Source organism: Diceros bicornis, chromosome 3 (genome assembly GCF_020826845.1).
Source record: "Diceros bicornis minor isolate mBicDic1 chromosome 3, mDicBic1.mat.cur, whole genome shotgun sequence".
Taxonomy (NCBI): domain Eukaryota; kingdom Metazoa; phylum Chordata; class Mammalia; order Perissodactyla; family Rhinocerotidae; genus Diceros; species Diceros bicornis.
Window position 1 is genome coordinate 89,377,453 of NC_080742.1, and position 23,736 is coordinate 89,401,188.

The 23,736-nt window shown below is 39.4% G+C and overlaps 1 protein-coding gene and 1 pseudogene across 1 annotated transcript; both read right to left on the reverse strand.

Annotated features, from left to right (window-relative positions):
- Nucleotides 1-5,889: 5,889 nt before the first annotated feature.
- Nucleotides 5,890-11,168, reverse strand: LOC131422367 (serine protease 58-like). Its single transcript, XM_058569536.1, has 5 exons — nucleotides 11,129-11,168; nucleotides 10,165-10,318; nucleotides 9,023-9,273; nucleotides 6,440-6,576; nucleotides 5,890-6,039 (listed from the first exon to the last, which is right to left on the reverse strand). The coding sequence occupies exons 1-5, from the start codon at nucleotides 11,166-11,168 to the stop codon at nucleotides 5,890-5,892; spliced, it is 732 nt and encodes a 243-aa protein (XP_058425519.1).
- Nucleotides 11,169-18,383: 7,215 nt separating this feature from the next.
- On the reverse strand, nucleotides 18,384-22,435 carry LOC131422372 (cationic trypsin-3-like; annotated as a pseudogene).
- Between the last annotated feature and the right edge of the window lie 1,301 nt (nucleotides 22,436-23,736).

Consider the following 23,736-nt stretch of genomic DNA (forward strand, 5'->3'; position numbering starts at 1 on the left):
AATGATGTCAAATGCCTTTTCAAAGGATGAGGTTCAACTTAGGGTCTCTGGAAAGGATGGAGAGGAGGGAGGGGAAAGGACTAAGCAAGAAAAAGCAAGAAAGGATTCTAGATTTGGCAGATTTATCATCTGAACTCTTTCAGTGGCAGGATTCAGTACCAGAAGAGGTGGCATCAGTCAGAGTAGGGGATGGTGCCGGCTGTCAGAGGTCCAAGAAGAGAGATCAGGTGACTTGGTCTCTGACACTGTAGAGCATAGATCTGGAATTAAGTGTTTTGCTCTCCCTCTTCAGGGAAGAAAGTATCTAATCCAAGAGACATTGAAGCTCACAGTGTTTCCACAGTCTCCTCCTCTCCGGTCCTGCCTTTGTCAAACTCTGAACTGCAGCCAGGATACTGGCCCCTCCCATCTATGTGATGCTAACACCCATTTGTGTGACACTGACATTTATCTCCAGGGCCATAACCCAGCCTCTGGTGCTGACCTTGACCCCTCTGCCTGACACTAAACTTCTCCCTGAGATAGATTATCCCTTTCTTTCTTTCATATCATTACTCATCCATGTATTCATTCAACCAGCCAGCTAATAATTTATCTTATGTGTCTGACTTGTGCTAGGCTCTGTGCTCACTGTTGAGAAGTGTTGTGAAGACACTGTTCCTGCTTTCAAAGAGCTTATAGACTGGTGGGGATGATAGATACATAAACAGGCAATTACAAAACAAGGTATTCAGAGCTAACAATCTAGATATACCACTGTCTCGGTGGAAATGTTTGCAACATATCTATTAAATGATTTGTATCCAAAATATATAAGGAAATCTTAAAACTCAATAATAAGAAAACAAAACCAATTAAAAAGTGGGCCAAAGATCTGAACAGACAATGTGTTGTATACTTACCAAATGTATTAGTGTGCTCAGACTGCTGTAACAAAATACCACAGACTGGATGGCTTAAACAACAGATATTTATATTCTCACAGTTCTGAAGGCTGGAAGTTTATGATCCAGGTGCCAGAAAATTCAGTTTCTAGTGAGAGCTCTCTTCCTAGCTTGTAGACAGTAGCCTCTCACTGTGTCCTCACATGGCCTTTCCCCTGTACGTATGTGTAGAGGGAGAAAGATCCAGCTCTCTGGTGTCTTTTTCTATAAGGACAGTAGTCCTATCAGATCAGGGCCCTGCCCTTATGACATCATTTCATCCTAATTACTTTCTTATAAGCCCTATCTTCAAATACAGTTGCATTGGGCTTTAGGGCTTTAACACACTAAATTTGGGAGGACACAATTCAGTCCTTAACAACAAAGAAGATATACAGATGGCAAAAAGCATATGAAGAGATTCTCAACATGTCATTAGGGAATTACAAATTAAAACAATAAGATACTACTACATACGTAGGAGAATGGTTAAAATCCAAAACACTGAAAACACCAAATGTTGGGGAGTATGTGGAACAAGAAGGACTCTCAGTTGTTTCTGGTGGGAATGCAAAATGGTATAGCCATTTTGGGTGACAGTTGGGTGGTTTCTTACAAAACTAAACATAGTCTTCCCATATGATCCAACATTTTCACTCCTAGGTATCACCCAAATGAATTGAAAACTTTATGTCCACAAAAAACTTACACATGAATGTTTATAGCAGCTTTGTTTACAATTGCCAAACCTTGGAAGCAACCAAGATGTCCTTACGTAAGTGAATGGATAAAGAAAGCATGGTACCTCCAGACAATGGAACGTTATTCAGTGATTTAAAAAAATGAGCTATAAAGTGATGAAAGACATGCTGGAATCTTAAATGCATATTATTACTAAGTGATAGAAGCCAGTCTAAAAATGTTATATATTATATGATTCCAATTTATGACATGTTGGAAAAGATAAACTATGGAGACAGTAAAAAGATCAGTGGTTGGCAGAGTTTGGGGAGAAAGGGAGAGGGATGAACAGGTGGAGCACAGGGCATTTTTAGGGCAGTGAAAATATTCTGTATGATACTCTAATTGTGGATATGTGACATTATGCGTTTGTCAAAACCAACAGGACTGTATAAAAAAAGAGCTATGGACTTCAGTTAATAATAATGTGTCAACATTGTTTTATCAGTTGTAATACATATAGCACACCGATGCAAGATGTTAGTAAAAAAATTAGATCACTCAATGGTAGGATCCAGGACATGGGTATATAGGTGTACACTGTGAAATTCTTTCAGCTTTGTTGTATTTTTGAAATTTTCATAATAAATCGAGGGAGCAATATTTTTAAAAATTGAGGTATGTGCCTTAGAGCACAGAGTTAAAGACACGTCTTCAGTCTACATTGTGTATAAGGAAGGAGTACTCACACTTTACCTGGGTCTTAGAGAAGGGGGAGGAGCTTGTCCAGCATAAAAGAAAGAGAAAAAATAATTCAAAAAGAGCAACAGACTTCTGTAAAGGCGTGAATACAACATGGTATGTTTGTGGAACTACAACCAAGTATTAAAGAGGTAGGTGAAGAGATAAGCAGGAACCAAATAATGAAAAGCCTTATTATATAAGCCTTGTCTATACAAGACTTGCATAATTCTTCATTGTGTAGGAGATAAGGAGCCAACAAATTCATTCCCAAAGCCCCATGTTCACGTCCTGCATAATCCCCAATTGCCTGTCCTTGAGTGCTGGTGACACCTGTAACTTGCTTCTAACTAATAGAATAATGGTAGAAGTTATGAGGTCATTCCCATGATCATGTTAATATGTAACATTAACATTTTATATATATATACATATATATCCATCTTGTTAGCATGTACAAGAGAGATTCTTCCCACTGGCTTGATGAAGTAAGCAACCATGTTGAGGAAGCCTACATGGCAAATAACTCTGTATGGGTGGCCCCTCTGCACTAAGTACAGCCTCGAAGTCCTGAGGGCAGCTTTCAGCTGACAGCCAGCAAAAAGCAAGGGTCCTGCGTCATACAACCACAAGGAAATGAATTCCGCCAACAATCTGAGTGAGCTTAGACACAAATTCTTACCCTGAAGCCTTGCTAGACTCCAGAAGAGGACCCAGCTAAGCCATGCCTGGACTCTTGACTCACAGAAACTGTGAGATAATATATAAATGTTGTTTTAAGCTCTTCAATTTGTGGTAATGTTTTTACACAGCAATAGAAAACAAATGCAGATGTATACCATGTGCTGGCATTTCATTAGATATTGATGATATAGTGGTAAGGGAGATGAGAATCTTGCCCTCATAGATCATAAAGACTAATAGAGGAGAAGGATATAATAAGACTTGCCATCATGAATGTCACAGTGTGCGGAGTAAAGGGAAGAAGAAAACATGTAGCAAGGGCACTAATGTAAGGGTCAGAAGATGACCTCCTTGGGGAAGTGATGTTTGAGTCTTGAAGGATGAGTAGAAGTTAAACAAATGAAGAGATGGGAAGAAATCTCTGGGAAGAAGAACAAGGACACAAAAGAGGGCAGAGCACATACAAAAGAGTATGAAGAGAGACACAGAAGAATCCTACAGAACAGACCTTTCAGGAATTGTCAGGTAAGAATCGCCTGCAAAGAAGACACAGGAGGCAATCAGAGAGTAGATCAAGGGAGCATGTCCTTGGGAGAGGCTTTTAGATGGGAGAGGCTTTATCTTGCTTAAATGGTGACAGGAAGAAGCCAATAGATGGCGGAAGTTGAAAAATGCAGAATGGTAGAGATAATCAATCAAGCAAGTCCATGAAGACGTCAGAGGAGAAGAGATCCAAATCACAGGTGGAGATAGAAGCTGTAGATAATAGGACTTTTCTTCCAGGAAGGATGGAAAAAAAAACGAGTAAGAAAAAAACTAAATGTGTTTGTAGGTTGGGTGGTAGGAAGTTGAAGGAGGTGTCTTCGGATGGTTTCAACCTCCCTCTACTCCCCAAAGAGAAGTCATCTGCTGAAGGTGAGCCTGAACGTGGAAGGAGAGAGGAGTATGTTTAAAATGGCCATTATGGAGAAATATACAGACAATTGACCAGGAAAATATAGAATTGTCAGTCAGTGTTGAAGGCATAATTTAAGAGTTACAAGAAGTGATCATATAAGCATTTTATTAAAAACTCTGGGACAAATATACATGTGATTCAATAAAGAGGGCAGGGAGCATTGGGCAGTGAATCAGAGACAGGAAGCAGGAGAAACTAGAGACAAGGCTGCTGGAGAAGAGAGGCAAACAGAAGGGCTTGCTTGCAGTTTGGATGGGCCAAAGATTACAAGATATAGAATAGTTAAGTCAAATGGCTTTAATGTCCAAATTTGAGAGTATGATTTTTGTGTATGTGCCAGGATAAGATGTGGTCTTAATCATAACCCAGCTTGTTTGCTTGTTTGTTTGGTTTTTGCTTTGGTAGGGGAGAAAAAGCATCCAGGCTCAGAGTATATCAATGTCCAAGAACCAACCCACTTCTGCAACTTCTACAGACACATGAATTCACCACCTCCCTCATGGGATGGAACTCCAAACCTCTTTACTCTTTGCAGAGTCTTATTCTCTTGTGGCATGATTCTCTCTTCTCATCTCACTGACCCTCTCTGTTTCTCTTTCTCTTGTTAACAGATGACACCATGTCACATTGCCCCTCTCCTCCATGTAACTCTATGGCCTCTGTATATATCACTCTGGACGTCTACTTTTGGTCACTGAGAATCTGCTCAATTCTGTATTTTTAGGTGTCTTGGCAGTAGGTCTGGGATGCTGTACATCTTCCTACTATGTGACAGTGTGAGAGAAGGACTGAGCATCCATCAGAGCTCTACCCAATAGCACAGAGCTCTCCTAGAGTCTGCAGCTACTACTCATAAACATAGAACTCCCCAGTTGTTATTGCCTACACGTCGTCTGAGATCCAGATCTCTGTCTCCAGCTGTCTACTAAAAATGACCACCTCCACGCCCTTCAAGGATCTCAAATATAACATGCCCCATCTCTTCTAATTCATGACCATGTTCCCGATCTTTTATGCATGAAAACATTGCTTCCCTTCATATTACCTTCGAGAACCACCATCTAACCAGTTGCCTAAGTCAGAAACTTGGGCATTATCCCAGACACTTCCCTTTGTTTTTCTACTCACAGTCAATATGCCTAAATTGTATACATTATGCTTTCTTAGTATCTCCCACTTTAGAAATTTGACAATGTTCTGTCTACCGTCGAGACTTTAACGATACCCCTCTGATGCCTACAAGATAAAAATCTAAATTTCTTTACTGAACAGCTCAGGTCTTTCACTATGGAACGCTTGCTCCATAAATAATATTTTATCACATTCTCTCTCCTCCTCTGCAGACAATTTATTTTCTACCCTTCAGTATTACTTATCTACATATATTTTCCAGAACATGCTACATATTTTTATGCTTTTCTGACTTTTATTTAACTATACCCTCAGTTCTACAATATTCTCCCCTAATTTTTCTGCCTCTTTGGTGATACTTCCCCTGACTCTGACTCCCAGAGTGTTTTTTTCTATGCTCTCTTGGAACTTATGGCTCATCTCCATTATAGCAATTGTCACAAGGTATTATAATTGGCTAGCTGATGACAAAGTATATGTCATATTCACTCATGTATCCTTAGCATATGCAGTGCCTACTGAATAGCTGGTGGTTCAATAATTTTTGAATGAATGAACAAGTGGTGGGGATGTTGCTAAATTTCTCATCATGCTTACAGTTTATATAATAAAGAGATCAGGGGTCATGACATGAGTTCTTAGCTTCATTTTTGTAAATTGAATGTTTTGTATTTGGATTCTATTCAAGAACAAGAAAGATCAAGAGAGTTGTGGATCCAGTGTAGAAATCATGAAGATATTGCACTGAGGGGATGGAAGAACAGAGGAGCCTCAGTGGGTATTAATGATTTTCAGGATCCATCTTGCATAGGAATGAACTTCTGTGAAGAATCCTTCACTTCCCAGGGTGACACTTCCTTTTGCCCAGGACAAGATTCCATGCAATCTACCACCGCAGATGGCTGGAGCAGCTGAAACTTCCTACCAGGGAGAGGGAACAGGATGTCAATAGTGCTTTGTTCTCATGGAACAAGAATAAATCCCAAGAAGAGGCACGGTATAATGGCAGAGGCATCTAAGGTACTGGACTCATTTTTCTTGAGAGGACACAACCCTCTCTTCACATCCACATAGGTCTTACCTCTCATGTTTCAAGCTTGACCCAACCTGAGTGCAAGCAAGAGGAGAAAGAACAAATGATTGTACCCAGTATCTCTCCCACTCTAAAAGGGGGGAAGGTGAATTAATCACAACCCCAAGACTGAAGGCGGAGAGGAGAGGGACTTCAGGCCTTTTGGATGAGTACCATGTGATTTCCTGCAATCACCTCTCCTCCTCATGGACCGCTTGCTATCTTCCTGTCGGGGGAAAGGAAAGATACCTTAGTTTTGGATATGGTGTTCAGAGGTTGTCCCACACACATGATGTTTACTCTCATTCTTTGGCCTAGCAGATTCTGGCAGTCATCAAAGGGAAGAGAATATTGGTTTATCCAAGTCAGGATGTCAGGGTCACTAACTGTGAGAAAGAGAAGACAAATGAATTCCAAGGTTACTCTCCTATTCACATACTCTTGAGATCAGCCCCTGTTTTGTAAATACATTAATCCCCGAGAATATTCATTGCAAGTAGCCAACATTCCATCCTTCTTAGGGTCCTCATTCAGTATCTCTGTGTTAGAGCAGTAGATTCAGAGCATTAAGTCCTATCAGATCTGTAGTTCTCTCTCTACTATGCATAATTTAGAAACTTTGAAAATCCACAAGGAAATTATGAATGACTGTGAGAAGAGACAGACACAAAGCCATTGTTTCCAAGAAACCCTTATTTTTGGCACCTACTTCTTCTTCTTTACATTTAATCATAAAAGGAGAAAACTATTTTTTAAGTGTCTAAAACTGCTTTTTTAATGAACTATATTATTTAGTAATGGGTTATTTATGTGTGTGTGTATGTGTGTGTATATATATAAATATACATAGATATTTTCCCCTAAGAAGTCATATTGCTCATCTCCATCACAGCAATTGTTACTACACTGTTAACCTCAAGATGCAAGGATTCTAACCAAGGTATTATATAATTTTAATCTCTGGTAGAGAGTAGCAAGGAGGAAGGAAACAAAAAATTGACTGGAGATTGCTCAAGCTAAGACTAGTGTTACTTACGGAGCAGAATTTTTAGTATACCCAATCTAGTGTCCTAAAGCAGATTATACCAGAAAGTATCAAGTTAGAAAAGAAAGAGAGGATTTATGTTTAGTTTTAAGTTTTTATGGGAATTAAACTGAAATACCTAGAATAAGCTAGGTGAAAGTTACTTGAAACAATGAATGACTAAAAAATATTAGGAGCCTTGCACCAGAGAGCTTGTAGAATTAGTCTGTCACTATGATTCTGACATGCAGAGCCTATGTGATAAAACGTTTACAGTATAGTTTTATTTTGTTTTCAAGTGGTGTATTATAAATTGCTTTGGTAAAATGTGATGCAATTACTTTGAATGAGACATAAAGTCAAGGATAAAAATCATAAACCTTCATTTTTTTTCAGAAAATACATTCACTTAGGTTCCGGGAATCTTGCTTCTAAATTGAGAATATAAAAGTTCCCACTTTGTATTTCTGTTTTTACAAAACATTGATTTTAAAAGTTCCCACTTTTTATTTGTTTTTACAGAACAGACGGATTGTTCTGTAGGCACCAGTGCAGAGTTTAAACCTGATTAATATCCATGACAATTTGCCTCAGTGAACAAGCTTTAGCAAGCCAATCAATCAACGTCACTTTTTAAAGTCAGCCCATCAGATCCCTCTCTAATAAACATGCCTCAGAGTGCCAACCAATCAAAAAACAATCTCACCTAAGTTACCATGCCTTCACAGATGATGTCAACCCTCTTAAGCCTCTAAGTCTTCCAATTCCTGTACAAAAATCTTCCTACAAACCCCATATAAACCCAGTATCTGCTCGGCTCAGTGAGACTGTGCCTTAGTTTTGCTCTTCCTTCCTATAGTGAGCAATAAATTTAGCTTTTTTATTTTATTTCAAATATCAAATGGTGGTTCCATCATCCTTTGACAATACTATAGTAGCCACATGAAGTAAAGGTCACCAGGGACCAACAAATACATAAGAAAGCAACTTTCTTCACCAAGTACCCTTGATAAGACATGATCCTGCAGAGACAGATCATTTCTGCTCATACCGATTAGAGTTCAGAGGTAGAGGGATGTGTGCCTGCAACATGGGCTGAGGCAATATTTCCCAGAAGTATGTCAGGCCAGAGAGACCCCAACAGTATGTCATAATAATCAACTCCCCTATGAATCCCACTAGTCTCCACCTCTAAGTGACAACTATTGGATGAAACAATAGTGAGAATTGTTGGATGAAGCAGTAGGTCTAAAAGTAGCACTGTCTGCATGGAAACAGATCTGGTGACAGGAGAGAAGCCTCCATCAACCACCCTCTTATCTATCAGAGTCCACTTGAATGAATCACCATTAACATAGGTTGTGTAGGGTAGGGGGTGGGAAGTATCCTCTGTTGCCTCACCATATCACGTTTTGCTTTTGTTTTTCCCACTGCTGTTCTATTAATGGCTTGCTGGACTCTCAGCAGCCACCATTCCACAAGATGCCTTGAAAACTACCTTTAGGGTGAGAACTCCTAGCTTCTTCGACTTTATTTGAATTTGGTTCCCTGGACTCTAGTCTTGAATGTTCTAGAGATATAATAATTACTGCCTGCTCCATACATTGGTGTCAGATTGGCTGCCCTATATCAGTCTCATTGAATTTTATCATTTGGCCTCCACTTTTGGTAGTATAAGGTCCTGGCACTAATTGCTCTAGGATCTAGAACGTTACCTCGTAGCAGCTATTTCCTTCAAGTATATCCCTCCACATTTTTCCCAACTCCAAAACCTCCTCAGGATGAAGAACACAGAGTCAAACACTTACGGTTTTTATATTCATTCCAGGTCCAGGTTGGGATAAAGCAGGTATCATTAACTGCTAAGCGTTCCATAGCTATGGCTATGGTTCCCACATGGTCATTGAATGCAGCAGCCTTGGACAGTTTTATCATCATCAGGTCATTTTCCAGAGATTGTGTGTTGAATTTAGGGTAGATCACGGTCAGTGAGTAATTCCGTATCTGCTCTTTCTTATTTTTGATGCTGGGTTGATAAACTCCCAGTCGGATTTTAACACTTTGGAAGTAAGAGGGCAGGGAGATGGAAAAGAGTGGGGTCACAGAATGCCAGAAATGCAAAAAATGTCAGAAGTGACCTTCCCCAATCATCTTAATTTTATCTCTTAGACCTGAGAACTGAAGTGACCTGCCTTTGTCTGTAAAATAGTAATAACAATAGTTTACAGGATTACTGTATTAGAGTCAATGTACACAGAAAACCTGACATCATGGTATCTGCCACCTAGAACACTCTAGTTATTATATTATTATTGTTATTATTATGATTTGGATAATCTGAATGAGCAGGTAATAGAGATGGCACCACAACCCATTATTCCAGGGCTCTTTGCCTGTACTACACTGCCTCAAGCAACTCTTGAGCAGGCATATTGTAACTTTTGCTTCTGGCTATTCTTAGGCCCTTCCCAGCTGCTCTCAGGCCCATATCATTAGATTTACCATGTGCAGCCTACCTTGATCAGAGATTCACAAGACTCTTAATAGTCTATCAGGACTCCCATTTACCATTTTCTGTTATATTTCCCGGACAAATTCAAACCCACCCACTTCCATTGCTAGCAGTCCAGTCATGCAACAGACACAAGAACCATTCCCTACCAAAAACAGTTCATACATTAGATCTGGGTGAGAAAAAAACATCAGATTTTCCAACCGAAAGAATGAATATTATTTACTCTCCATGAGAAAGAGTCTTCTAACACTTTCCTTTTAATCTCCTCTTAAACTGTCCAAATGCTTACTATTTCCCCATTGGGAAGAAGAGCCTCTCTCTTCCTGGGTCTTCTGATTCCCTTAGGATGTCATTAAAACTTGCTGGGATGCCTCATCAGACTTGTTTTTATTTAAATAGATCCCTCCCAGCTCCCAAGAGCAAACGGATACTTACGGTAAGGGGCAATGAGCAGCCGTCAGTACCCACTCAGGGTGAATGAGAGACCCCACACAAGGTTCCGGGCTGGACTGCAGATAGACCATGTAAGGAATAGTAAAATCTTCTGGTAAGTCCAACTTATCATTTTGAGAATATTTGGCTAGAACAACTCCTAAAGAATCAATGGGGTCATAGACGGAAAGAGAGACAAAGAGTTTGAGAGGTGAGAGTTGGCTAGGGTAGTTTTTCCCAACCTAAGGTTCCCAAAGATAGTATCAAAGTCTTCACATTATTTTAAATATATTTTAAAATCATAGGGAATCGCACATATCACCCAAGCTATATACATTAAGGAAACCAACACATGTCTTTGCTTGAGATGGAAGTATATTCAAATTCTGTGAAACTAGTGCATGGGCTTATCTGAGGCTGACCAGAAACCGATCGGCAGTGCTATATATTTCAAAAATGAAAATAAGTGAAATATTACTTTAAAAACATTATTTTTAATTAACTTTTACCAACTAAGCATGGGAGCAAAAAATTACATACTGCCTGACTTTGGTGGTGAAAGGAATGAAAAGCTTGGGGAGGGCCATAAGGCTTCCAGAGCCCTGACCCAGCCCACCTTCCTTTCCTGTGCCCTCTCCTTTAAAGCCCATCTGCCCAGGGAAAGGGAAGTGTGGCTGTCAGGAAAAGTGGCAGTCTAGGAAGTTACACACTCAAGAATCTCAGGAGAGAGTAGGGCACATATAGTGACATATCCTAACATGCTCACAGGCCTCAGAGGAACTTAGAGAGAGTGCTGATGGGTTGAACTGTGCAACAAAAGTTGTTCCTTTTGTTTCTTTCAACAGTTAATTGAAGGAAATGCCTGCCACTTCCCATCTCTTCAGTTGTGGCTAGATGCTTCTCTTTCCAGCCCTTCCCTGAACCACCCCATCTCTCCCTAGGCAGCCACAAGGCCCCAGGCTCTCACCAGCTGCACTCATGAGAGCGAAGATGAGACAGCACTTCATGGCCTGCTGTGACCTCACCAGAAGCAGATAAGCTGGATCAAACTGTAAACTGTCCCGATATTTAGTCCAAGAGTCCTCGGCAAGAACAGCTAGGGGAGAAGCATTAATTGAGGGTTGGGGGAGAAACAAGGATCTTACAGTAGTCCTCAAACTAGTCCTTGTCAAAAACTAATAATATAAGGCATAGCTGGGAGCAGTCTCTGATGTGGGTGAAAGGGAGGAAGGAGCAGACCAAGTCAAGTTCCTGGTGCCTCTTCTCTGATCCTGAAAATCTTAGAGTCATGATGTATCTGCTGACATTTTTCCTCCCCTCTCTGTGACATAGCTTTCTTTGTTGTCCCCTCCTCCCTTTGTGACTGTGTCTCCTCTCTCCCTGCCCTCGTTTGCCATCTCTCTTCTTTCAAAGAGTCCCTCTGCCATTCTCAGAGACTCATCAAACGTTGGGGTATGAAATAAATTTAACAAATCATTCCCCCGGCCCCTTCCTTCTACTTTAGTGATAAGGAAGCTGTGGTCCTCATGGAAGCTAGTGGCATAGTCAGGACTCAAAAATGAGTCCCCAGATTTCCTCTGACATGTTGAACTTTAGCTGAGCCCTGTGTTCCCAGAAAACAGTATGGGTAATTATTCCCTGGGAATTTTGTGTTCTGGGAAATGGCCAGCCACAAAGAATTGCCCTCCCCTACATAAGCTAGAAGAGACTCTGTCTCTTTCTCATGGCTCCCATAAGACTTGAGATGACTCCCTTGTTTACCTGTGACAAGGTCAAACACAGACCTTTCTCTTTTTGCCTGAATTTGCTTACATGGCCAGACACAGACCCTCCGACTCCCCATTCTTTGTCTCATGAACGATTAGCTGAGCTTAGAACTGTTTTTCCCCTGAAACTAGCTAAACACAGAGATAAACACTTCTGTTCAGCTACCTGGTTGAGAATTCTCCTGATTGCAAAACAGCCTCAACTGTGAATCTCCCCACCTGTAACTTCTGTGTTTCTCCCTATAAAAGTCTAGGGCAAAACCATCCTGCTGAGACACTGTTTCTTCAGATCTGGGATGTTCTTCTTATTGCAATAGTCTGAATAAAATCAATCTCCTTACCTGTTCAGTTTTTGTCTTTGACACTTATTACTCTTTCCAATGCACCACACTCTTTCTTTTTATAAGTTAGCCATACATGATAACTTTCTGACTGAGATATGTAATAGTGGGTTCAGTCAGGCATATTATATTCATCTATAGTTTTCTTTTCTTGTAGGGTCCTTCTCTGGCTTTGGTATAAGGCCAAAGCTGATCTCATAGAATGAGTTTAGAAGTGTTCCTTCCTCTTCAATTTTTTTTGGAAAAATTTGAGAAGGATTGGCATTAGTTGTTTAAATGTTTGGTAGAATTAACCAGTGAAGCCATCTTGTCCTGGCTTTTCTGTGTTGGGAGGTTCTTGATTACTGATTCAATCTCTTTACTCATTATTGGTCTGTTCAAATTTTCTATTTATAAAGTGCTTGGAACAGTGAGTTCTAATGGCAAACAGTAAATGCTATACAAATGATTGTTAAATAAAATAATTGTTACCTTAAGATCCCCATATTTTCCAGGCTTCTGGGGCTGCCTTTTTATCTTAATGTCTAAATATTGTTGTGAAGTCTTTAAATCTTTGAAACACTTCCATGTTTGTTAATGTAGCAGTGAAGAGCGTGGATTGGAGTCAAGCTTCTAGGGTTCAATTCCTGACTTCAGGACTTACTAGCTGCCTTATCCTGAGAAAAACAGTTACCCTCTTTAAGCTTCAATATTCTAAGCTATAAAATGGGAGGAATATTAGTACCTACCTCACAGGATAATTGTGAGGATTAAATATCATTAAAAAGCACATAAGCATAGCGTGTGGTACACAGAAAATACTTAATAAATACTAGTTATGATGATTATTACACTTTTGCACCTCTGCAAAAGTGAGAAATGAGTCCTGAGTACTAAGAAGGAGCAAACCTTCTGTATGTTCCTGGTCCATGGAATTGTGTATTTTGGCCCCAGCACGGTCCTGGGACATGATTCCTCCTGAAGTCAGGGATTCAGAATTATTGAGCACCTGTGCGTTTAAGGTCTCCCAGGCCAATACCAATATCTCTCTACTGAGATAAATTACTACTCCCTCCAGTTTCAACCATGTCTCACTTGTGACATCCACTGACAAATATGAGACTCTGAAAAGATGCGAGAGGATGAGGCTGGAGCAGATCAGTAGTCCTAACCTGCTCTGTGCTCTACTCAGCTTCAGCTAGCTTCCTTCTTGGAGACAAGTATGGATAAAGAGAGTTTTGTAAGGTGGTAAGGACTAAAACTAAATTTTATAAACTAAACAGCTTGAGATTTCATTAAAAACAAACTTTATTTTTGTTTTATATCTGTCACATGTTTGTTGAGAAAAATACAAAAGAATAACAACAGAAATATTGAAACAACAGCAATAAAAACTCATCAAGCATTGCAAAACTATCTTTTTACTCTGCTCGTTCTCTATAATTTCCCCTCCCACAAAAAAGTTAATAATTCTTGAAGAGTTTTTTTTTTTTACAGCAGTTTTAGATTCATAGCAAAAATGAGAGGAAGGTACAGAGATTTCTTATATACCTCCTGCCCCCATACAGGCATAGCCTCTCCCATTATCAACATTCCCCACCAGAGTGGTACATTTGTTACACTCAATGAACCTACATAGACACATTTTTATCACCCAAAGTCCACAGTATACCTTAGGGTTCACTCTTGGTGTTGTACGTTCTATGGGTTTGGACAAATGTATAATGACATATTGCTATCATTATAGTGCCATACAGAGTATTTTAACTGCCCGAAAAATCCTCTGGGCTCTGCCTGTTCATCGCTCCTACCCCCTCCCAACCCCTGCAAACCACTGATCTTTTTACTGCCTCCGTAGTTTTGCCTTTTTCAGAATGTCATATAGTTGGCATCATACGGTATGCAGCCTTTTCAGATAGGCTTCCTTCACTTAGTAATATGTATTTAAGGTTCCTCCATGTCTTTCCATCACTTGTTAGCTTATTTCTTTTTAGTGCTGAATACTGTTGCATTGTCGGGATGGACCATGGTTTGCCCTATGGAAGGACATCTTGGTTGCTTCCAAGTTTTGGCAATTATAAATCAAGCTGCTATAAACATCCATGTGCAGGTTTTTGTGTGGACATAAGTTTTCATCTCTTTTGGGTAAATATCAAGGAGTATGATTGCTGGATCATATGGTTTAGGTGGATTCCATAGCTTAGATGGAGTATAATTAAAAACATGTCTACTCAGGATGAATGAATCTCTAAGACTAAATAAACACTTTTGTATTTGTATCCTTTCAACAACACAAACACTCTTAATTGACTTTTAAAAGTCTAAAAAAGACTAAAATAATACTAAGATAGTAAATATCTTTATTTTTTAAAGACCTTTTAAATTTTGATTTCAATACTAAAGTTACTTGCTATAAAGGATAAAAGATTAGAATAGTTTGCATTTAAATAATAAATTAAATAAGATTTCTAGGGAAAAAGAGGCTTCCTTTTGTTTTATTAAAGCAAATTTTCTTAGATAAATTCATCTTGAGCATATGTTGAAATTCTTTTCTTGTTAATCAGAAAACTAACCACTAGATTATAGAGTATATCAATAAAGCAAAGTTACATCTACCCAGCTTATATATCCTATATGAAAAAAATATATTTACGTAAGTAGCTAGGCCTCTAAGTGCAGATAGTGCTTTATTTTACATAGCTGCTAAAAGTCAAAGCATGAAGTTGACAGTTGAGAGCCATCTTCTTGGAGGTTTCAGGACCAAGTGATAAGTAAATTTATCTGTTACTATAATTAGACACGGCAAGCAAAAGAACGTTTGTCTCTATGTAGTTGTTTCCAATCTCAGATCATTACCTCTTTATATTTCTTTATTTTTGCTACAAAGCTACCAGGTCTTCCTGGATCTTACTGAGTCATAAATTAGATATTTATTTGTAGTAAATGTATTTTAGGGAGAGATATCTCTTCTGGCTCTACAAAGTGGCTTTTTATTTTAAATTGTAGTATGTTTTCATAATCTGTTGATGTTTTTATTTGATTATAGTTTAGAAGCAGATCTATGCTGTCCAGTCATCCATCCCTTTATCATTTGCTCTTCCTGTGGCATTTATGTTGATCAGCATTATATTCTATAGTCTCTATTGTTTTTTAGTTATCTAATCAGACTGTATATACTGTAAAGGCCAGGTTTTGACTGTTTTCTTTCCTGCTATATCTTTGGTCCATAAAACAGAGTCAGGCATATAATAGGCACTTCAATAAGTATTTGTTGAGTAAGTGGTTGGATAAGTGAATAGAATAGTTACATTGTCCACCTCGAGACCTATCAGGTTTGTTTAATCAATCCCCTATTAGTGGATATTTGAGTTGTTTCTGGATTTTCAGGGTTATGTGGATAATGCATCAATAAGCATCCTTGATTACTCTAGCAGACATTGTGCCTTCTTCCTTAACATTCACTCTTCCTTCTGTTGATAACCACTTTTCGAATTATTCAGTTAACCAAATATATACCAAGCAGGCCATGTTTATTACAGAATGGGAAGTCCACCCCTTGCTCTGATGGTATGCCATATAACTTAATTATAAATTAATTAGCATAATCCAATGTGATTATTGGCTCAGAGATATGCAAATGACCAAATTCAGTTCAGGAGACATGATACAATATCTGCCAGGGGCTTCTGGGAAAGAAGCTTCCTAGATCTTCTAGCGGCAACTTAATTATCTCTCTCTCAATACAGACAAGTATTGTCTGATCACAAGGCTTTATCCTTAGACTAAAGCTGACAGTAATGCAGAGGGCAGAGATAGAAGCAAACTGGGTCCTGGACAACATTTTTTAATTGCTGAATCAAACCATCCTTGAAGCTCTCCCTATTTGTAAGATTCCATTACTGCATTTTTAAAGACTGTAGGAATTGGATATTCTGTTCCTTGCAACTGAATGACTGCTAAATGATAAACTCACATTTAAACATTTTTTTGTTTTTATATGCCTATTTTAATAGGATAGAGTTCTAAAAGTTAAGTTGCTAGGTCAAAGACCATATAGATTTCACATTTTAATATAAATTCACAAATTGTGAAGAGTTAGATTTTAAACAAAATAAGAGATAGAAAATGACAAGATATACTGAAAAGGGACTACTAGTTGGCGTCAAGAAAAATGATGTTTGCTCTTTTCATACTTTTCTCTGGGCCTGCCCTGATCTCTCATCTTTTATATATCACACTTATCTTGTCAGGTCTCTGAATCTTCCCTCCACCTGAGGTGCTTAGGTGAGTAGGTGTATGTTGGTGGTGGTGATGGGGTGGGGTAGAAAAATATTTCAGAAGGAACAGAGGAATCTTCAAACTCATTTGTTAACTAAACCTGCTTCTCTCCAGAAACAAATGTGTTCAGATCAAAGCCTTCTTATTTTAACAAAGAAGAGTTATATATGAAATTAATTTAGGCCATATGCAAATATAAGATCAATTCAGTAAGAACTAAAGAAATAACACAGGACAGGTTAGTTATGATCAAATATTTAAGAGCCTTGAATTCAAGGCTAAGGAATTTGGGCTTCATCTTGTGTGACTGATAAGGTGATATTAAGAGCTTAGAACTGTTCCCTACAAATGTGCCATCCAGAGTTACAAAGGGGTAGAAAATTGGTCATAGGGACAAGTATCTTTCTATACTTTCCTCTCGAAGAATACCTGTTATGGACTGCATATTCTTGTCCCCACCAAAATTCGTATGTTCAAACTAACCCCCAACAGGATGGCATTAGGCGGTGAGGATTTTGGGAAGTTTAGATGTAGTTACAAGGGTGGAGCCCCCATGATGGGATTAGTGTCCTTACAAGAGGAAGAGACTAGAGCTATTTCTCAAAAGGGCCATGTGTGGATAAGGTGGGAAGGCAGCTGTCTAAAGCCAGGAAGTGCCTCCCCTCCCACTTCCTGTGGCACCTTGATCTGGGACTTCCTAGCTTCCTGAACTGTGAGAAATTAATGTTTGCTGTTGAAGCCCAACTTAAACTATGTCTTTTGTTATACAAGCCTGAAACACTAAGACAATATTCTCCTTCACCTTATCACTGGGCCAAATACATTTTTCCCTTTCAAACCTCATTCACCTACTCCAATATTTCTATGCTCAGACCCCATATATCTTTTCCCTTGACCCATACCAGATATACACACAAATCATGTGCTGGGACATATACTCCAAACCACTCTCCAGATGATCCATGGAACAACCCAGAGTTCGGGGAGCAGTGTTGAAGAATTAAAACCGGGTATCAGTGCTATGTCTCCAGATAGGGCTGAAGAGATCAAATAACAGCTCTATAGTCAAGATATTTATGACTTCAGAGTCATAGATCTGTTTCCTGCAAACTTATATGCAATTGTACTTTTTTTTTTTGGTTAGGGTCAAAATAGTACATAATTTGGGTTGGGATTTGGGGGTACGTGTGGTGGGAGACTGGCCAGATTGTTGAGGGACATCCCGCCTACCATAGCAATAAAATCTCAGTTAGAAAAAAGAAAGATCTTGGAACACTGGAACACACAGGTAGGTGAAACCTGGGAAAATGCAAGAAATCTGTGATTTTTAAACTTTCTCCATCTAGAAGTTCCCCTTATCTAGCCTTGCAGACTTTGAGATAGATTAGAGAAAAAAGAGAGAGCACGGTGTCACGCAGGAGCAATGCCTGAGGGATAAGGACAGTTGGGCCTTCATCCCATCTTCACTGTGAACTAGATGAAGGACTTTGGGCAGTCGATTTTAGCTTTCTGCAGTTGGTGTCATTATCTTTTCAAAATTGGGAGGGGAACAGTGATTCCCTAACCTTATTCACCTTTATATCCTCAATGTCCCACACAGAGTCTGGCATAGAAGAGGTGATCAGTACGTTTATTTTGATCAGGTTGAACGAATAGCCAAATAACATTTCAAATTCTATGTTCATATAATAATTCAAGTCTATGTCCAGTTTCAAGAGAAAGTTCACAAATATGAAGTAAGGAAAGTGCTTGGACACATTTGGTTCAGGACAAAATGTTTTTATTTAGATACTGTTTTCAAGCATAGAGGGAAGGTGAAATTGACCAACAGGGGATGGGTCATGAAGAGATAAAGGTTTTAGTTGGCAGCGATGGTCTGCTGAATCCAGTCCACATAGTTCTAGACCTTGGTATAGACACCTGGTTTGTTTTTCTGAGCGCAGCAATAGCCCTAGGACACAATGCCCTGGAGCTGTCCACTGCAGGCCACAGAGCCACCAGAATCACCTTGAGCAAGAAGGAAAAGAGAGTTAGAACTCTCCACTATGCCCAGATGGGAGAAAGGCTCAAAGACTGTTCCTCTATTATCTTGGAGTCATCTTCCCAGGCTATTGATCCTTCAACAAGTACCTTCTCTTCCAACGGAAACCCACCCATCAGTCTCCATACTACATCCCTATTCTTTCTCTTCCCACCTTCTAGTGCCTCCTCTTTCCTTAGTTGCAGGCCTGTAGGGCCAAGAAGAGGTGAGGACTGGCGAGCGTAATACTGCCCAGCTAGCCCCGGTCCTTTAAAAGAGCTTCCTTCTACCATATACCTCTTGTGAAGGGTGCACAGATGCTGTTTGAACACCATCTTCTGTGTATCATTTTGCCCTCAACCCTGACCATTACTATGGCAAAAAGAAAATCTATTACTTATCCCAAATCTATTCCTAACCCCTTGTAATCAGTCCCAGACACAGCTTTTCCATCTTCTGTGTTTCAGGAAAGAGAAAAAATGGCAGAAATGCATGAAGGCGAGCTGGAAGAAGGAGTGCAAAGAAACTAACCTGGCAGGAGTCCTTTCCACCCTCCAGGAAGCCCACGCAGAACACGTTGCTGGTGATCAGACCTGGGTAGGAACTGCGGCAAGAGCGTTCGGAGAGGATGGGAGCATTCAGACACTGCAGGAGGTCAGGGTAGCTGGCTGTTGGGTGCAAGAGTGAAAATGGAAGAAGATTACCCAGAGGATTCCTGGAAACTTCTTGCCCAATATCTTTCCCCTCCTTCTTAATACTCCCACTCTTTCTGTCAGATTGTCAGTAACTGCTATTTTGGAAGAAAACTTTTATCCTGAATGTCTTCCAATCAGTTTTAACTCACAAGTTATTCTCCCTTGACACTAGCTTCAGTGACACCTGATTTCAAACTTGGAGACTTTATTTCTCAAGTAGATCAATCCTCCAGGAAGTACCAAAACTCTTAGCCTCTGTTCTGTTGACTCCTCAGTTTCTAGTTCTCTGCAAATCAATAATCCCACTTCACTTGAATACTTGGCACCTTTATCATGGTTCATTTTTGTTGTGTTTCCCAGCAGAGGACTCTTCCTCATTTCAATCAATGTATTCTATGTCTCCATATATCCACAAACTATCCTCTGTGACCCTTGCTTTGAGTGACAGTTTGGAGTAATTGAACCTCAACATGCCTTTCACCTCTAGGGTTTTCAGACTTGGTGCTTCTGCTCCAGGTGACACTTACTGCCACTGCTTAGGGTGTTGCCCCAGCCAGAGATGAGGCACTTGGTACCAGCAGCTGCAAAAGATGTTGGCAGAGAGATCGTAGACACTTGAGAGTTGATAGTGGCCTGGGAGCTCAGTTTAATCAGCAGGATGCCGTTATCGTAGGTTTTTGCGTTGTATCTGGAGTGGCGGATGACCTTGGACGAATAAATGAATTGCTCAGTGCCCTCAGTGACTTCAATGTTGTGTTCTCCCAGACGTACCTGGAATCAGCTGGATTAAAGGATTACAAGTTTCTTAAGTATCCAACTTGAGCTTCTTCCCCTTCCCAGGACACCCCAGTTATGAGCATAACATAGACGTTATCCCCTTCAGGCACGCTATATGGTAGAAGGAACACTTACAGGTAACTGTGCCCTTAATGGAGCCCTACCAGATATGAAGAGGCTAGAATATTTCTTAGGTAGGTGTCATTACAAGTACAGACTCTCAGCCCACCATATTGTTAGAATAATTAGGTTTAGGAATGGAACCATAGGATGCCAAGAAAACAGTGGGAGATAGATTGGAATTGGTGGTGATTGATCAGCACCTGCCATTTCTCCTCTGGTTGGGGTTACTAATTACTGTAGGGAGATGTGGCAGGAATCCGAGATTTGACAGACTATTAAGAGAGCAGAATGAGTTGTGCTAATTTTTCATGCTGACTGTAAATTGCATGTATGTTATCACCTCCATATGCCATTTTTTTTCCTGGTTGAGCTCTAATGACTAGGACTATTTACTCATTAATGCTCTTAAGTTAGTTCTAGACACACTTCATCATTCATTATTTCCCCCCCATGTCTTTTGTACCATCATTTGGAAGGACATCAGGGAAATCTAAAGGTACCTTTCCATGTGATAGTCCCTGAATACATCCTACAATGCCTGGTGGGAATAACGAAGCTCTTAGGATCTCAATGCTCATTGCTCAAGTATAACCCTGTAGTTTACTCTGATTGTGCTTTAGCAGGGCTGGGAGATGAGTTGATCTTAGAGAACAGGGATGTTTGTGTTGGTTACTTACGACTGACAGCAGTGAGCAGTGGATAGAACCCACTGGTTATTGATGAGGGACCCACTGCAGATGTGGTAGCCAATGTTCAGAGATGCCTGGTAGGGGATGGAATTCGCCTGACAGGTGTAGCCGCCGATAATCTTGTCATCACCGTCAGTGGGGAGAGAAACTGACAGAGAAAAGTTGGAAACTACTTGCTAAACAGATTCATCTTGGAATTGCTACTCCCCAGCAGGTTTTTGCAGATTAACCAGGAAAGGGCAGATAATGTTTTCTTGTCATATATAATTAGGAAATGGTGATGTTGATGTAATTTTTTTCAAAATCTCATTGTTTCATACCTTTGACACGTACCCTACATATACCATTATAAGTATCCAATTTTTATGCTTTAAATTTTATAAATATACTCTTTGTTTTACATATCTACCATACAGACACACACACACACGCTCACACACAAACGCACATATCAGAGACTCTTTATATAAGAAATGCCCTGGAAACCACTACTTGAGGATATAAACAATACTTTTTACAAAAAACCCTGCTCGGCAGCCATGAGAAGTAGGTGTTCAATAAAGCTCTGCAGTACCCATGGTGTTGTTTACTTCCGTGGTTGGTATGGGGTAGATATCCTCATTAGGTGACAGAAAGAAAGCTTTAGAAGCCACCTGAGAATGTTCTGGTCTGGAAGGAAATGGGAGTTTGTACTTTTGTTCTTCCAATTTCTCTTCTCAGTTCTCGCCTATAATTTTCAGAAAATAATTTCACAGAATATTATAAGGTTTCCCTCTCCAACCTTTCCCCTTATCCCAATTATCTTTCTGACATTTTTCAATTTATCCAGCATTGTGAAATCTGGCTGACTGATTTATTAAGTTTCTTATGCATCCAGAAGTCTGTGATTGTATTATATGGACCCTATTGTTCAAATAATTTAAAGTAATTTTGGAAAAGACATTTCCAGGTGTGTGGAAAGGTGTATCAAGTTTATACCTGCCCAATATGGGAAAATTTAGTCGTAAGTTTTAGTAATATAACATTTAGTATTATAAAAATGAATAGTCATTTCTCTATTTCTTTTGATAATTGAATGACGTTGTTTTACACTAGCGAGGTTTCATTAGCAAAGATATTGTAAAAGCCAGTCCATAACTTTTATTCACAAGAAATAAAATATCTTTGGCTGTTAAGATACTCTTCAGTACAGAGAAGACTCAGGCTGTCACCCTCACAGCCTCTTCAAGGAGCACGAGATTAGTCATTGGTCCCAATTATTAACTCTTAATCCTTATAAAGGTCAAAACGACATTCACTTAATGTTGACTACCCTTTTCTTCTTTCTAATCCTTCTTAGTTTTCCCCCTGACGTTCAGAGCAATTCTGCCTCTATCCCGTCTTGCCTGATCACTCCTGCTCACTATGATCTTTCCCCAACAGCTGAGATTTACATATACTAGACACTGTTGTTTTGAGTTTATAAGCCTCCTGATGACAGAGATTATTTTCAACATTCCTGAGTACAAAGTGCACAGTTCAATACATGAGAGACACCTACTGATTCGTTTATTAAAAGAGACTCATCAGTGCTTCCCAGGAAAGCAAGGAAGATAAAGGTCTTCATGGTTGCTCACTGGATATGGACTGGTAAGTAGGATGAAGAGTTTTAATCCACAGCTATTTATACCTACAATTTATCATTGACACCCATGACCACAGGTGTCAGAAAAGTTATTTCACTGGAAACTCACAAATCCAAATTTAGTTTTCAATTCTGTTCCAAGGTGAAGATAATTCAGCAACAAATTTAAACATCAACATAGGTCCGCTTTTCCAAAAGTTTATAGATATTGAAGTAATTAACTTACCTTATGGAAACTGTACCCAGAATAGAAAAGTATATTGGAGTAAGGTCACAGAACAGGGCTCCAGGTGTCCTGATTCCAAGACAAAAAATCTTAGATATTTGGTTGTCTCAACTGTGAACTTTTATCCTCAGGACTATCTTGAAACCTACACCCTGATGTTTAATTAACATGGGCTTTTTCACAATTGTATAATTTTTCTTGTAATACCTCTGGCCTTGTGTATCCATGTTAACATTTCATTATTAATAGGACAAACTTGTTCTCTTGAAACAAGAAAAATTGTTCTGATCTGAAACTACCATAGATCTGAACAGGAGAGTGAAAGAATGATGATAACTTACACTTATCTAGAAATTACTAAATATTAGGGTTATTCTAAATACTTTGCCTATATTAATTTAGTAATCCTCATAACAACCCCATGAGATACCTATTATTACCCCCACTTCACAGATGGGAAAACTGAGGCACACAAAATTATAAGGGGCTTGACCAAATCCATGTAGCAAGTACAACGTAGGGTAAAGATTCCAACACAAGAAATCTGGCTTCAGAGTCTGTGCTATTAACCGCTATGCAACACTACCCCAGAAAGTTAACCAGAGTCTGGAGATCAAGATAAAACAGAATTCCTGGCCAATGATAATACAATTGAAATTTATGGAGTGCTTACTATGTGTCTGCCACTGTGGAGGTGATTTACAAACATCAATGCATTCAATCTTCACCAACAACTTTTTAAGTGTTGTTATGATTTTTTCCATTTTATAGATTGGGAGAGCGTGGCTTAGAGATGTAACCTGTTTTGTTCAAAGTTTTATAGCCATTATGTGGTTAAGACAAGGGAAAAGCTTTAGCAGCCTCATTTCAGGGTCCATGTCCTCCGCTGTGATGGCATGAGCAAAATCAAGGAGAGCAATCTGAACTCGACCAATTCACAGACACTCTGGGGAGCAAAGAGAATTCTGAAGCATTCAAGAAATGGGTTCCTGAAGCAGGAATTGTCATAATTAATATGGCATGGCAGAAATACCCAGAGTAAGTGAATCTTAGTGAG

Bases quoted from the DNA above. Each gene is read 5' to 3' on its own strand.
- LOC131422367 (XM_058569536.1), bottom strand. From the start codon at position 11,168: ATGAAGTGCTGTCTCATCTTCGCTCTCATGAGTGCAGCTG. The intron at 9,274-10,164 runs GTAAGTATCCGT...TTACTTCCAAAG, and splicing joins GCTGCTCATTGCCCCTTACC to TGTTAAAATCCGACTGGGAG. The intron at 6,040-6,439 runs GTATCTTTCCTT...TCTCCCTGGTAG, and splicing joins ACACCATATCCAAAACTAAG to GAAGTTTCAGCTGCTCCAGC.